This window comes from Watersipora subatra, chromosome 1, assembly GCF_963576615.1.
Source record: "Watersipora subatra chromosome 1, tzWatSuba1.1, whole genome shotgun sequence".
NCBI lineage: Eukaryota > Metazoa > Bryozoa > Gymnolaemata > Cheilostomatida > Watersiporidae > Watersipora > Watersipora subatra.
The window spans coordinates 72,046,452-72,064,187 of record NC_088708.1 but is presented as its reverse complement, the minus strand read 5'-3'; the positions used below and the strand labels follow the sequence as shown (position 1 = coordinate 72,064,187).

Sequence of the window (17,736 nt, the reverse complement as noted above, 5' to 3'; positions counted from 1 at the left end):
TCTGCTAGTACCAACTTGGGGTTTTAAGACCTGGGTCAAGAAGAGCAAGAGCAACCTGGGTATCATCTCTCTTAGCCACTGGAGCGTTACGCCTTACAATGTTTGACATGATATGTTGCAGCCCTCCTTACCTGGAGGGCTGAAACATATCATGTCAGAACCTTGAATATCAACCACATTGTGAGGATCTGGATTATAATTGGTATCTAGTTTACCTTGATTCTCTCCTCTCAGCAACACCGATCTCCTGTACTGATAAAGTTTTCTTTTGCACCTCTATTGGCATATTTTTTCATCCTCTGCTTGTACTTCAAATCAGAGGTCTTAGCTTCCTCTATTGTATCTTTAATATCAGTAGGCATGATTGGCAACTTGGTTCTCATCTCCAGACCAAACATCAAAGCAAATGGAGTCAAACCTGTAGCTGCATGGGGTGTGTATTGAAAGAGATGCGGAACTCGTTCAAAGCTGTTCTCAAATCGTGACCCTCAGAGTTGACAATCTTGAGGACCTTTAATATGGTGCGATTGGTCCTCTCTACTTCTCTATTAGCTTGGGGCAATAATGGTGTAGTAGACACCCATCTAATTAGACACTCACTAAGAGAACCTTGCAATTCATGAAAATTAAATTGTGTGCCGTCGTTAGACCTCAACATTTCTGGGTAACCTTATAAAGCGCACACCTTTTTCAGAAATGAGACGATTTTCTAAGCTTTAGTACTCTTCAAAAAATTAAACTCAAACAACCCACTAAAATAATCAGCAATGATGACAACAGAATGACCATCAGGAAGAAGAGGGCCTAATAAATCTACAATATACTACAGAACTTCCAAGGACCATCGGGCAATTTAATAGAGGTGATATGAACTGAGGGATCACTATTATTGACAACATAAAACCTCAGCCTCTTTATCTATGCAAGGCCAGCAAACCTTGAGATGTAGCCTTCTTTTGGTCTTCACAATACCTTGATGGCCCTCATGTGCTAAGTGCACCATCTGTTGATGCAAACTAGTAGGTATTAAATTTTATCACCTGTAAGAACTACGACATCACATGTACTCAGCTCTTTTCTTACTAATTTCGTGATAGCAGAACAACATTTCCGGTCACCTGACTAAATAGCTTCATTTATCAGCTTAGTTTTTGGGGAAGACTTGGCAGCCTCATGACTATCTGACCATTTTATAGCGCATGGAACAGCGAACTCTAATTGAGCATATATAAGCATCATCAACCTACAACATCTCAGGCTGTACAACATAATCCTCATTCACACTCAATCTAGACAGAGGATCTGCAATATTATAGCACCCGGGCTTATACTGCAAAACAAAATCAAAAGCCTGTAACCTCAAACTCCAGTGTTTCAATCTAGGAGTTGGTTTCGAGTTAGGTTTACCAAAAATGCTAGCCAAGGCTTATGATCAGTGAATAACTGAAACTTTGTACTAAGCAAGTACATCTTGAAATGCTCACATGCCCATATTAGACCTAGGGCCTCTTTCTCTATCTGAGAATATCGATGACCATAAGCTACAACTCTAGAAATGCCACCTTGGATTTGATACAGAACACCACCTAAACCAACAGGACTGGCATCAGCAACTACAATAGTTGGAGCATCTTTGTCATAATAAGCTAATGTGTGAGTAGCACTCATAAGCTGCTTGACCTTATCAAATGCACTCTGATGCACCTAAGACTACCAGAAAGCAGTAAACGTTTTAGTTAACTGCCACAAAAGAGCTGCAGCTATGGCTAAATCTTTAACATGTCTACCAACAAACTACTCTACTAAATCTAGAAATTCTCCCAACTCTGTCACAGGCTCCGGCCTGCGAGCAGACAATATAGATTTAACCTTAGCTGGATCAGGAGAAACACCTTCAATAGATAATATGTGACCTAAGAACTTGATAGATGTCAACCCAAAACTCCATTTGGAACCATTCAAAGTGACCGCATACTGACAAGCGAGGCATAACAAGTCCTAAACGCTTCCTATGCTTTTCAGAGCTCTTCCCAAAGACATTTATATTGTCAGCCATATTCAAAACACCCTCGAGACCATTAAGAATAGTCTGTATAGTATACTGAAACACTTCAGGGGCTGCCGATATTCCCATGCCTAACTGTTTCATACGCAATAAACCAACATGACTTACAAAGTCGTGATGTATTTTCAAACTGGTTCGAGTTCGCACTGGAAAAATCCCTGCTTCAAATCAATCTTTGTAAGGACTTTGGCATCATTTAACTCTACCAACATCTCCTGTATAGTTGGTACTGGATACCGTTCTCTGATGATAGCTGTGTTAGCCCTATGTATATCAACACGAAGTCGATCCTCCTCACCTTCCTTGGGCACAACTACTAAAATAGTAACCCAGGTAAAGCCTACACCTTCTACCCGCTCTACTATATCTTCTTCCAACAACCTATCTAGAGCCTTTTCAACTTGACTACAATAACTGAAAGGCAACTTACAAACAGGCTGGGCCACTGGATCAATCTCAGGGTCTATATGTAGTTTTACTTGGACTCCCTTAAATTTACCCACTTTAAAACAATCTGGTTATCTGGTCCTTAGAACAGTTTCTAGATCAGTCTTGTCATCTGCAGTAATAGTACAAATATTTTGATTAACACTAAGAATCCTAAGTTTACCAGTAGTATCGGCACTAAGTAGGTACAAGCATCACCATAAAAAACGAAACATGTAGCATTAGTGGAAAAATTATTGACATTTAAACCAGCATTAAACTGTCTTAATAATGGTAAACAAGAATTTTGCCCAACAGTGTACAAACGTTTAGATGCAGACTCTATCTTAACAAAGCTCTTCAACTCACTATAACTGCGTTTGTCAATAATATTGACAACTGCTCCAGAGTCTCACAAAAATAAGTCTTACCTCCTATAACAGCATGACACTTATGCATTTTACAACTATTAGCATTTCTTACTGTAAACCCGTGATTAAAGTTATGAATAGCAGTTGTAGTACTAGTATTCTTGGTCGGCGGGTTTTCACTGACTACATTAGCAGCTGTTGACTGTTTCTTCCTACGGCTTTATTTTGGTTTTTTAAAATGTCCTTTCTTCTTACAGGCCATGCGCATTTTACCTAATGCAGAACAGCTAGAATTATCTGCTTTATGATCAGTCTGAGAACACCAGAAACATATAAACTTCCTAGAGTTATTAATAGGAGTTAGTATCTTTGAAGTTTTGTAATTCTTGCCTCAGCTGTGTTGACTAACTTAAGCAATAATATCGGTATTGGCAGGTCTTGTAGACAAACTTGTCTTGTCTCCCTCCATCAACTGAAGTGTACTAGCAACCTCCATGGCACTAGTCATAGTAATATTAGCAGCCCTAACTAACTTACGCGCAAGAGCTGTGTGAATCACTACTGAAATAAATTGCTCAATCAAGTTTTCTTCAAACTTGTCACCAAAGTTACAATATCTGGCTGCTTTTCTCACCTTGACCTGGTAATCAGCAATAGATTCACCATCCTTTCTAACTACAAAACGAAAGTTAGTACATTCCAAACACTGTTTTTTAGTCTTACCATAGTGCGCTGTCAAATGTGGCCTCGACATATCAAGATCAGTTTCACGAGGTACCGCAGGTGAAATTAAATCCTTGAGAGCCTGATATTGTTTGGCGCTCAATCCCGTCAAAAGTACAGGCACCTGCTTATTCCCCTCGATCCCAGTCGCAGCAAAATAACAGTCCAATCTTTCCAAATAAGATTTCACATCATCAGCCTCAAAAGTAGGTATAGCGAGTCCAGCAGCCATAATAATGTCAACAATATGTGAGTAAGAAGCCACTCGTCACCAGTTTAACACTGGTTCACCGATCTAAGCCATTATATTACTAGATGCCATAGATTAATTAAGAAGCTGTCAATTTAACATTTAGCAACATTTATTTTCTAGCAAGAACTCACTGCGCATCCGTATCAGGCACTTGTGTACAGGTAGTTGCATTATAGTCTCAAACAGAGAAATATAATTGGATGTAAACACTACACCGGGTAATAAAAAGTTTGCATAGAAAATTTATTCTCACTTAACATATAACAACAGTTGCCATTCTAGCTTTCAAACTTCATATCCTCAAAAAAGTGTTTTGTGCAGTTAAAATAAATTAAGTGAAAAATAAAACAACTGTAAAGTGTTAAATGTAAATGTAAAATAATTAGCAAGCAATGGCTAAATAAAGTCTGTTTTGCTACAATTACAATGAAAACTTATTTGGTATACAATTATATAACTTCAATTCATTTTTGTGTTGGCATCGTAAAGTGAAAATGTCATATAGAGCGGTATAAAAACTCATAGTAATTATCTAATGCAAACACCTCCTGGTAAGAATCATCAAAGATTTATATGCGTACTCTACATATTAAAAATCAGTAACAAGGCAATATGACACTGAAGTAACGATATTTACCTACAGTAACTTTAGCGCATTTAGTGGTTATGATCTGCAATAAAATGTAACATTATAATGTACTACGTGCAGTACGCACTGTTGGGAGTTCTTACCTTGGATACAGTTTGTATAACTTAAATGTTGAATTTAACGCAAAGGAATTTAGCTTACTAAACACATGCTTAAAGCTAAGTTTTAGTATGTATTTTACTAAGCTAACCTTCAGCTTTGTCACTCATCTATTTTTGGTTTCGTTTTTACTTTTAACTTATAACGAATAACGCTGACCTGATCTGAATAACGTCTCGTATCTCTTTAAAGTGATGTAGGAGGGTCTTCTTCAAATAGCATATCGGCATTTTTATTATTTCGTTGTAACCAGTACACCGACTGCCAAATTTTAATTCCAAGAGAAATTTTTGGTGATATCGTATGGCGGAAAAAAGTCGAAACAATTTCGTTTTCGTATGGCGAGGACAAAAAGCGTTGTGTTCCTTATAGTAAGGCGAAAGAAATCTTCTAACAGGAGTATCATAACCCAATGGTGTACTGTACTAATTAATAATTTAGCATGTGTAATCGTGAAAAGGGTGTGCAATATATGGTAAGACTGATGGGCATGATAGGAACGGCTTAGCCTTGTGGTTAGGTGTATGTGTTTACAAATTTGCAGTTGCAATCTTCTTGAGTTCAAGTCCGATACGAAGCACATTTTTCATTTTTAGATTTCAGTTGCTATAGCTGGACAGATAGATGATGACATGCCAACTTTGAGAAGTATATATATAGACTAGCTGTACTACCTGGCGTTGTCCGGGTAATAAAAAAGTCTTTGGACAGAAAATTGATTTGTATTTAACACATAAACAACATTTGCTAATTTAACTTTCAAATTACATATCATGAGAAAAGTGATTTGTGTAGTTGAAATAAACTAAGAGAGAAAAGTTTTAAATGTCATAATTTGAAAAATTTGCTTCGTTGAACAAAATTAGAAAGAAAAATTAAAAGATAAAGGTGTGTGAATGTAAAATCATTAGCAAGTAATGGCTAAATATAGTCTGTTTTGCCACGATTACAATGAGGAATTATTTGGTATACAATTATATGATTTTGTTTCCTTTCTGTTTTGGGATGCCAGTTTTTGCATGCCAACACTGTCATGCAAAATATCGTAGGCTATAGAGTGGTATAGAAACCCACCATAATTATCTAATGCAATCACTTTCTCGTAAACATCATCATCATTAAAAATTAGTAGCAAAATAATATGTTAACCTTAGTAACTATAGGTACCTACAATGACTTTAGTGCATTTTGTGGTTATGATCTGCAAGACAGTATAGCATTACAATGTACATGTAGAGAGTTCTTACCTTTGAGATGGACCTGTAACATAAACGCTGAATCGAACCTAAATGAATTTAGTTTACTAAACACATACTTGAAGGAAGTTTTAGTATGTATTTTAGCAAGCTTCAAACTTTAAGCTAAAATTTTAACATTTGTTTGTGAACATGTTTTTACCATAACGGATAACGCTGAACTCGCCATGCCGAGCAACGTATATTTTTTAATAACGTATATAATTAGTACACAAATCGTCAAATTTTAATTTTGAGATAAATTATTGTTGATATCGTGTGGCAGAACAAATTAGCCCTAATGAAAGATAAGACGAAGAAGCATCATGTTGCATATACCTAGATCCAAAATATTTCTTAACAGAGGCATCGTAACGCGTGGGCGCAGTGCTAAAATAATTAGCGAATGCATACACTATGCTGTATATGATAGTGCCTTTGGTCAATACGCCTTGTATAGCTCAGTGGTAGAGTGCGTGGATTTAAAACTTGCGGTTGTGTTCCCCACAAGTTCAAATCCATCATAATGCGGGGTTTTAAATTCCAAGATTTTAATAGCTATGGCTGGACATACACAGACACATATACATATACACACACAAACTTTGAGAAATATATATAGTTTAGCCGAATGCCGAGTGTTGCGCCAGTATTAAAAAACGGCTTAGCAGGTGGCCGGTAATCTAGTTGCCATTGGCTAATTTTAGTAAGCTAGTATCCGTATTACTAAACTTACCAATAAAAAATGTGAGAGCAAGCTTTAGTGACATTGATTCATATCGCCCAATGAATCCATTGCATCCCGTGTAGCTTAATGGATTAACTTGTTGCCTTGTAAATGGGAGGTTTCGAGATCAAATCTTCTCCGATACAAATTTTTCATTGCTAAATAAATTTAATCGCTATAGCTGGGCAGACACGGATCGGCATACGACCACAAACTTTGAGATTTATATATATAAATATGCAAATGCATTTATAGAAAATTAATACACAAACAAAGCCGTTTGGTGAGTTGGAATTCTGTGTTTTAGACAACTAATTCTATAGTAGTAACTAGTATTGAGCCAGGTGGTAACATTTGTAGCCTGTGTATTATCGGACTATTTTTGTGCAGAGTGCTTAAATTTATGTAAGTGTATCAGTGTATTAGAGCAAGTGTAAGTGTATGACACCTTTGTGTTCACCATCAATGACCGTTGCTTATCCCAGAAACACATGTTCTACTTGCTGGTAAAAGTCATACACACAATGATAAACGGATGTGAAGACATAATAATAGAATCGTATGACGTGCAAACGTGCAACAAAAACGCTTAATCTATATATATATTTCTCAAGGTTTGTCGTCGTTGTATATGTCTAGCTATAGCTATTTTAAATCTTGGAATGAAGAATCCATAAAGCAGAAGATTTGATCTCGAAACTTCTCATTCGCCAGTCCGACACCATATTAACTAAACCACACAAGCTTGGTAGATTTGTCAGGCAATACACCGTAAAACCTCTAATTGAACGCCATAGCGCTCTATTTTTCAACCTTTCCTCAATGGTGGCGGTCAGTTAGAGGTGGCGTTCAAATAGAGGCTGGCGGTCTATTTTTCTAATGGCTCAGATTTTTTGGAACATAAATTTAGACCAACTACGGGCGAAACGTATGTTGCCTATATTTTGCCCTCTTTTTTCGGTGGACTGATATTGAACATTTTGAATTCAATAAATCTGCTAACTTACCTTTAACTTGTCAAAGATCTCTTTATAAATGTGCATCAAGAAACTGCGAAATATCTCTTCCAGTTGATATCTTTTGTTTGCAATTGACGTTCGATAATATTAAAGCCTGTGTCCTTTTTTGCAATTTGTTGGAATTTTCAAGTTTTATCTCATTCTAAATTTGAAAACATGTTTTTATTTTATGTCTATATTTAACATTGTTGAATAAAAGCTCATTGCACTCACTGATATGTTTGCTACAGTTTGCAGCCAAAACTAGCTTTTTATGTGGAATGTTAATAATTAATCGTTTATATCAATATCAGTTAATTTTCTCATCTAACTCCAAAGCTTGTTGTTTTTTTCGTTAAAACTTTGAAAGCAACACCGTAGCAATAATCAATAACGGTCTCAGGCTAGTGGTAGCTCTCTGATTAATGTGGTCTTTCTACTTCGAAGTAGCTTACATTTATAAAACAAACGGCTTAAATTCACGACAGTAGATGAGCTTTTAAAGCAATGCTATAGAAATAATTACTGTCTCAGGCTAATAGTGTTTCCTTGTTTAATGCGGTCCTGGTACTTCGAAGTACAGGTACATATGTAAAAATGATTTAAATTTATGATGGGAGATGGAACTTTGAAAGCAACGCCATAGAAATAACTACTAACTGTCTCGGGCTAATAGTCTCTGATTTAGCGGGGTCCTAATACTTCGAAGGACGTGCATATAAAAACTGGTTCATAAGTTTTGGACCAAAAGTTACGCAAGCAAACCTTTAACAAGCAAACTTTTATGCGTTGCATTAGTGCTAAATGCAGCGCGTGAAGGTTTTGCTCTGCCAAAAAAATTGTTTGGACGCTAATATTGACTAGTTCAGCAGTGCAGAAGAAGAGTTGAGGTCAGACGATATCGTGGAAGATATTGGACAACTAGAAGATGTTAGTTCTATCGAAAACAACAATCAGAACGCAGCTATCCGAGTAAATTTTTGTTTTAAAAACGTAAATTTTTGTTTCTGCATGTAATATAAGTATGGTTCACTTATGTCACCTGCTCATTAATATATATTTGTATCATTTGATAGATTATTGTTGTATAACTTATAAATATGCAGATTTATAGCATGTTATTTAATAGCATCCTTGCGGTTATCTTAACACAGCTCACAATGGATCGATGCTCATAACCCCCCTTAATAAGATTTTGTGGACACTTTTCTACTGCTCAGTTGATATTATGGGCTCGAAAAGATCAAATAATGTCAAAGTGGCAGTCAAATGGAGGAGGGGGGTTCAATTAGAGAGTGGCGGTCTATTTTTCAACCCTTCTCTTAGGGTAGCGGTTAATTGGAGGCGGCGTTCAATTAGAGGTTTTATGGTATGTCGCTATATGGGAGCAAATGGGCTGCTGCGTTCGGTCACAATGCGAAGTCATAAGCAAAGTAGCTCATATTAGTAAACTTCCTCAATTTATCAATTGGTAATGTACCAGGCTAATAGCAAGTGGCAGGCAACTCTCATTACCTATTATTGTTTATAAGCTGATTTTTAATACTCGGGCAATGCCAGGTAGCACAGCTAGTATGATATAAAACACACAATAGTGATGGACTAATGAAAACCACAAATAATGTTGTGTGAAATGCTACAGAAAAATCAACGGTTAAGTAGCAGTAGAGTCATGTGTTTGCTTATGATTACTCACAAGTAAAACTTGCTAGAAACATTGGATTGAATGCAATTGGACATATCAAGTAGAAAAGTTTGACTAAGTTACTCTTTCTAAAACTACATTCTTTCCTCATCTTTCATTATATTCTCAATAATTTTCTTGTTGTCATCTGTTTCCCATTTGGATTCATTCGAATAGCTGGATCTCTCAACACCCAAGTGATGCAATTAATGCTGTCAAGGAAAATTTTTTCGAATAATAAAATAGTGTATAATTATCTTTGTTCTATTTAGTTATTCTGGCTATTTAAATTTTATTATCAAATGGATAATATAAAAATGTAATGTTTTTGTTTCTTTTGAGTAGATATACTACAACGGTTTTATGTGTGAGGGTTAGTCGTTGGACCTCAAGTTCAATTTGTTCCAAGGTCATTTTTTGATGTAGACAAAGTGGTGCGTCTGCCCCAAAAACTAAGCTGTTGCTATAAAGCAAAATTGAGCCAATGAATTATTCAATGAAGATCGACAGCTCTATAATTTTTCTTGGATTTGTTCTATGACAGTATCGTACTGTTGCCAATAGTGAGCCTAGATATCGATGTTCAATCTATATGTAAGTAGGCCAAGATCATAAGGCTCTGAACTATCTGGAGGTAATTTTCTTACAATCGAAAACACCTTGCCAGTGCTTTTTTTAAGTAGGTTCAAGCTCTATTTATCTTCAAATGGTTAAAATAATTGTTCTAGCAATACTTGATAACCCAAGCCAAAGTAACAATATGCTTGTATACTTAGCCCTAATTGCTTATTTCCTATTCAATGAGATTTAATGGGCGCATAATGATGGCTTTTTCTATTAGCACAGGGTGTTTTTTTGCACACCCTGTGCTCAAAGTTCCTGTGCTAAAACTCTTCTTTTTTTGGTTTTTTGGCTTGCCACCTTCTTGCGTGAGTTGTGCCTGCTCTATATTTCTTACTGGATGAGTCGATACCCTGCAAGCTATTTGCTGCAGGCTCCTTTGGTTATCCCAGGCTTCTAATAGCCGCTCTCCATGGCTTGGCTTTTTTTCCTCTGCCTCCAGATTGATCTGATTTGCTCCTTGATTTGCCCCTCTTTTATACCTGCCCTTGAGTCATTGTCGCATGTCATTGACATTCAGTTACGTTTATTAGTAGCTCTTGCCTAATTTCTTGCTCAAAGTCTAATTTTAGGGTTACTGCGGTAAACCAATTCTCGTCATGACACACAAAAATTTGACCAAGCCTGGCACAAAATTGACCATCACTCGAAAATTAATAATAGTAAAACTATGAAATGATATTTTCAGTAATACCCATCATACTCATGGACCTATTTCCTACTCATGCACCCATTTATTACCCATGCACCCATTTATTACTCATGCACCCACTTATCACTCATGCACCTATTTATTACTCATGCACCCATTTATTACTCATGCACCCATTTATTACTCATGCACCCATTTATTACTCATGCACCCATTTACTACTCATGCACCCATTTATTACTCATGCACCCATTTATTACTCATGCACCCATTTATTACTCATGCACCCATTTATTACTCATGCACCCATTTATTACTCATGCACCTATTTATTACTCATGCACCCATTTATTACTCACGCACCCATTTATTACTTACGCACCCATTTATTACTCATGCACCTATTTATTACTCATGCACCCATTTATTACTCATGCACCCATTTATTACTCATGCACCTATTTATTACTCATGCACACATTTATTACTCATGCACCCATTTACTACTCATGCACCTATTTATTACTCATGCACCCATTTATTACTCATGCACCCATTTATTACTCATGCACCCATTTATTACTCATGCACCCATTTATTACTCATGCACCCATTTATTACTCATGCACCTATTTATTACTCATGCACGCATTTATTACTCATGCACCCATTTACTACTCATGCACCCATTTATTACTCATGCACCCATTTATTACTCATGCACCCATTTATTACTCATGCACCCATTTATTACTCATGCACCCATTTATTACTCATGCACCCATTTATTACTCATGCACCCATTTATTACTCATGCACCCATTTATTACTCATGCACCCATTTATTACTCATGCACCCATTTATTACTCATGCACCTATTTATTACTCATGCACCCATTTATTACTCATGCACCCATTTATTACTCATGCGATGCCAGGCATTCTGTAGTATAGATATACAATTAAGGAATGAAGGTGTTTGGAAACAATAATTCCTTAATAATGTCTGCTTTACAGCAGGAAGCTGCTCTGGGTAAATAGCATTAGGATTTTAGTAAGATATTCAGTGATAGCCATCTGCTTGAATAGCTATCATAAATTACCACAGCTACCTGACCAGTTCTGTAACTGAACTTGTTAGCAGTCAACTAATTAACCTCCATTTGTCATTGACACAATCAAGTGTTCAATTCAGAAGATCTTTTTGCAAGTACATCTTCTATGGCTTTGGACTAGCTTCTAAAAACAGTTCAAATTTTTGGTTAGGCGATGTTTTATTTACTTTTCTTTTAATCCCAACCTTGCAGCAGATGGGTATTCTCTCCCAAAATGTATTACGTCGAGCGCTTATAGGGCTTTGAAATGCACCCAGCCCATTTAATTACACTGTTTTAGAGTTGAAGGTTCAAAGTTGTGTCTATTTAATATACTGAACCTGATTTCTAACTACAAAGTGATTAGGTACACACGTAAGAGGAAAACAATTGAACTTCAAATAAGTTATTAATTTATCTGCAATGGAATTTTGCTGGCTATATGGAGTGTTTATAACAATATACATATATAAAATTGTTCACAGATAGCATGGGGAGAAAACTGGCAATAGCCTTGGCTCTATGTAGTATACTTGGTGCAATATGCGTAAGGATTGTTGCTGGCAGGCCAAATATAGTCTTCATTCTCACAGATGACCAAGATATTTTTCTCAATGGAACGGTGAGTAGTGAGTGTCCTTTAACTTTTGAACATACCTCCCTGTTTTTATGTTTTACTGCTCTCTCTCAAACTCAAATAAAAATGAGATAACAAACATCTTGTGTATAATTTGTTCATGAAAGTATTATGCACGAATGCATAGTACGAAATATGAGTTTTTTGCCTACTGTTGGCTTCCTCCAATAACTTGCTTAAAAATGCTGTGTAAAAAAATCTGCAGTTCTGTAGTGAAATTACAAATTTTTGTTTGTATTCAGGGTCCTATGGCTAAACTTCGCAAGTATATAGGATCACAGGGTGCTACCTTCAGCAATGCAGTAAGTTTTCATCTTTTCCCTCATCATAGCGTTGAGCCATTTCATCTATAATTTCTGCCATCATATTTCTGTGCTTGTAGTTTGTCAATACTTTCTCATTATTTTAATGGTTTACTTCTCATATCTCACTACATCTCTGGGATTCTAATCTTTCAAGGCACCCCTTTGATTCTAGTCTCTTACTACACTCCTGCAATTACAATCCCTCTACACATGTCTGTGATTCTCATCATTCCCTGGTGATTCTGGCTCGTTGATACACCCCTATTATTAACTGTAGTTGTTGACTACATGTTCCTTTTATTTTTAATTAACCACACATACCATGTAATTATAGTCATTGACTGCACCTCTGAGATTCCCATTTTTTACTGTACACCCTTAGCCTGTTAGTATACTCTTGTAATTTTAATTATTTTGTAATTTAATTATTATTTAGTTATGATTGTGAAACTGTCGACCCTCTACCTACCACTCTGGATCTGGTCTGTCAAAACTCTGCTATAGTTTTGATCTCCCACTAGTACCTTGAAGTTGTAGCAGTCTACCACTGCATTACTCTTCGTCCTTTTCCATTTTATCCCGCTATCGCATTTCTGTAAATGTATGTTTGGCAACAGTTGCCAGAGACATTGTGCTTTCTATGCTCCTGCGCTTCTAGTTTGTCACTACACCCCTGTGCTGTCCGAGCCGCTCCAGCATTCTCACCGGTACATATGTACACAACCACCAGACTTTCAATGACTCAATAGATGGGAACTGTAGTAGCAACGCTTGGCAGAAAGGACCAGAGCAGAGGGCATTCATTACCAACCTTAAGAAAGTTGGTTACACCACCTTCTATGCTGGAAAATACCTCAACCAGGTATGTATCCTGCTGCAGACTGTGAGATGAATGTTGCAAGCGAAGACACGCAGCTTTTAGCTAATTAATTTGGCCTTTTTGTTCAAATAATAGTTGATTAATCAGTAGCCATTTATGAACTTACTGAGAGCATCTATAACCACATCTGATCTCACTGAGCTGTTTTTGAATATTTCGATAGTAGTGTATCCATGACTGTGTTTATGTTTTGAAGTATGGAGATGATTCTGTTGGTGGATTAGGGCATGTTCCTCCTGGTTGGGATGACTGGAATGGACTCGTAAGTTTCCATTCGTATTCACTTCAGTAACAATTTATATATGTATTTGCTATATCTGTTTACTTACCTTTAATTCTGATTGGTTTTATTTCTGATGGTCTTTAGGTCACAGAGTTTTCTAACAATAGATATAAAATTACGGAATAATATAGAATAGATCTACAGTGTATTATCCACTTCTCTTGTAAATATTGAGCCTGTGATTTGGAAATGTTGAGTTAACTCTAATCTTTTTATAGAAAGGGAATTCAGTCTACTATAACTATTCCTTGTCTGTGAATGGGAAGGAGGAGAAGCATGGAGACAGCTATGCTACTGACTACCTAACTGATGTCATCGTATGTTGTCACCAGCTTACTGTGTTTTCTCATCTCAACCTGTTCGCAATAGCTCATATCAGAGTCAGACTAAACATTTGTTTATTGCGCAACTTACATTTCAACTATTTGTAATGCTTGTAATCTACATGATCAACTTAACTTCTATACAAATCTTTTGACGTATTTATGTACAATTTGAGAAAATATTTATAGTTTTTGTTATAAACCTTTTTGTACAAGATTTCTCGAAGCAGTTTCGTCAGTAAAAATAAAAAAGCTAGTGGAACTTAGCAATAAAATGTAAAAATAAAAGAAAATCGATAATATTACTTTTTATTGTATATAGCGTAAATTGAGTAAGTTATGCCCAAGGTTTCTAGCACTCACTCTACATCTGAACTCGCACTTCTTTGAGCCTACACTTCTACTGACATGACCTCATGAAAAATGACAATAAAAACTTCTTTTTACAGGATATTACTTTATTAAGTTAATACATGTGATTTAGGCTTAAAATTTTTTTTACATAATTTTATATAGTTTATTTTTTTGATGTTATTTGTAACTACCTGCAGTATTTATTATTATTTTTGGCTTTGGAATGAATTGATATCTTATCTTATAATTTTTTTCATCAGAATGTTTGTCCAACATCGATGGTCTTGACATATAAAGCAAGTAGCAGTACTAATTAGCACTGAGTGTGAGGTTTGATTGTATATCAAAATATCAAAGCTGATTCTCCTTGACTCGTCTAGTTATCTTGTTGTAGCTACTCAGGCAGCGCATGCTTCATCATTGCTAATAACTTCATATACATGCAGGTTATGTGTGAGGAGATTCACCATTAGTGATCATGAGCTCATCTTCATGTCTAAAACTTAGCTGGTGGACTCAGTGCTACTCAAGGTGCCCAGCATTTATCTTCTTAAGTTTATGTGTATTAATCTCACAGAATCGGAAAGCCACCAGATTTCTCACTCAACGCAAGCATGACAGCGATTCCCCATTCTTTATGATGCTTTCTGTACCAGCACCACACCACCCCTACACTCCAGCGCCTCAGTATAGTCAACTGTTTACCAGCATGTCTGCCCCCAGAACCGCCAGCTTCAACAAATTAGGAGCGGTGAGATATTTATTAAAGTTGAAGGTCTACTGTTCATACACTTTCTGTAGTACAGTAGATGTTTCTACGACATGAATAATCTGTTCCGACAACGTTTACGTTATAGCGATTTCATGTTATATGAACCGTAAAATACATGTAAATAGCCTGATCTATTTCAAGATCTTTCTAAACTCATCCCTTTTGGCTCTACAAATAAAAAAATCTTAACTTTCTAATTGAACAAATATAATAACTGGTATTATCGGTTTGTATACTTTGTAAATTTTCTCTTTTTTTTCACTTTCACTCGATTTAAGGTTCATGATTACAATAATTTCATGTTACGTTAAAGGTAGCCCACAGCTTTAATGTCAATGTTAATCGATTTTATTACTTTTCTAGACAGTAAGGTCTATGCTGCAAAGGAAAATCATATTTATTGTATGTCCAAAATAAAGTAAAACAGAAATATATATTTATTATAGTAAAAGCGGCGTATGTTTGTTCGAAGCCATGGCTAGAGATAAGGATAAAAGATTGCTTTCAACGAGACTCTCACTCATGACATTCAGATTAGTAAACTGACAATCTAACACCTGCACCAACCGGTCTTTATGTATTTCTGAATAATTATGCAGCTACTTATTCTCTGTGTTTTATCAGCAAACCTGACAGTCTCTGACGGCTCACTAGGCTGTTAGGGTACTAGTATATATAATAGATATAATCATATACAGCGGATCCTCGGTTCTTGAACATAATCTGTTCCAGAAGTTTGTTTGAAAACCATTTCCCATTAGAATTACTGTATGTTAGTTTTAATCCGTTCCAGCCAAAGAAAACAACTTCGGTAAAGCATTTTTTAGCAGTTTACGCCATAAACTGTACTGTATATTGCATACTATAAGTAAAAACGGGTATATATAGATCGTGTTTAATTTTAATAAAATATTTTCTATCTATGATGATGAAAGAGAAAACAAAAAGTAAACATTTCATGTTTTGTTCATTAAACATCAAAAACGTTAAAGGTTGCGATACAAAACCAAAAATTGCATAAATTGATAATGAAACAACAAAAAATTCAACAGATCAGTTACATCAAAATCGTGTGAAAAATAATATATAAACAGCAATGGCACGTTTACTTCCTTCACAGCAACAGTTTACTTCACATCTTTGAAGGAGAATCCTCATCCAAAACAATTTAGGGTAAATCGACTAAAGAAGTTGATTCCCTAGCAAATCTCTTCGGTAATTTGCTTTTCCCTTTGTTAACGAATGTTTCCATGCTGTTTCTGGAGCTGTTCCGAAAGTTTAATCCAATGCGCATGCTCCAGTTAGGCCGAGAACCAAATTTATGTTTGAGATCTGAGACGAACAAATCTCAAATTTTTTGATCAAAAACCGAGTTGGTCGAAAACCGAAGCATTCGAGAACCGAGGTTTCACTGTACATCATTTTCTCTGCAAAGTGCGACAAGAGAAAAAACAGTATTTTTGAGGCGAATTATGGCGCTATTGCGATTCTAATTGAATTTAAGAACTTGTACTGACTTGACCTTTTACATTATATGGAATTTCTAAAATAATGCGGAACAAAAATTAACGTGAAATCTTTATGTTGAGTGGAATTTATCTAGAAGGAGGTTTACATTATAGGAGCGTCTACTGTACACGACTTTCTATAAGTAGTGAATTGTTAAGTATCAGCTGCAAACATAAATTAGCCTGAGTCTTTGAGTTAGTTTTAAGACAGCGAATTGAACAGAAAGGATTCTAGTAGCTTTAAGATCTTAAAATGATTGAGCCTTTATGGATGGTGAATTTTACCTCACATGCGTTTAACGAGACATCATTTGACAACTGCAGTAAGACAGGTCTGTTAAAATAAGCAAACATTTTGCAGTTTTCAATTATTCGCCGATAGATATTGTATCTGAAACTGTAAAAACAAGCAACATTGTTGTCCACAAAGTTTTGACATTAATAGGATTATGTTTATCTCTATAATTGTACCTCTATGATTACTGCTCTGTTCCAATACAACCTTTCAGTAGGTTATGGGATCATTAGCTATTAATGATGTAAGCAGAGTCTCACTTATGTTAATTAATTGTTTGTCCATTTGAACCAGCAAGCTCTCTCAAACTCATGTTTTCAGTACACGCTACATAAGTTGCAAGTTTATAACCAGACCTTATCGCCTATAAGCATTAAGTGCTATGTAAAGTTTAATGGACAACTTCTAGAGGTCTATTAGTGGATTACATATCAGTAGTCACTATGCTATTCATTGGTAAAAACAGCTCCAAATGGTAGCAGATCTTAAATCGTATAGCAGGAATTAAAACTTGTCATCTCCGATTCCTTCGACTTGCACTCCCCATTTTGAATAAGTTTAATCTTAAACTTCATGCTCAAATACAGCACGTCAGTATACTGGTGAATTGCTGTGGTTGCTGCAAAAATAAAGCAAATCATCTCATCCATGAGTAGAGAGATTTCAATTAAATCATTTACTTATTTATAAATGCCAATCCTAATTATTTGTTTTGCATCTTGTGATCATCTCAAGTTATGTCTGTTATTTTGGAGACAGACAACATTGATCCTAGTGAGAT

The 17,736-nt window shown here is 35.9% G+C and overlaps 1 protein-coding gene across 1 annotated transcript in view; it reads left to right on the top strand.

Moving 5' to 3' along the window:
• LOC137392014 (N-acetylglucosamine-6-sulfatase-like) overlaps window positions 1-17,736 on the top strand; it is a 39,346-nt gene that overhangs the window by 6,703 nt on the left and 14,907 nt on the right. Inside the window, exons 2-7 of the mRNA XM_068078603.1 lie at window positions 12,084-12,220; window positions 12,478-12,537; window positions 13,199-13,402; window positions 13,617-13,682; window positions 13,922-14,020; window positions 14,958-15,131. Of these exons, the coding sequence (XP_067934704.1) occupies window positions 12,089-12,220; window positions 12,478-12,537; window positions 13,199-13,402; window positions 13,617-13,682; window positions 13,922-14,020; window positions 14,958-15,131 (735 nt within the window). The 5' untranslated portion in view covers window positions 12,084-12,088. The remainder of the gene's footprint in view (window positions 1-12,083; window positions 12,221-12,477; window positions 12,538-13,198; window positions 13,403-13,616; window positions 13,683-13,921; window positions 14,021-14,957; window positions 15,132-17,736) is intronic.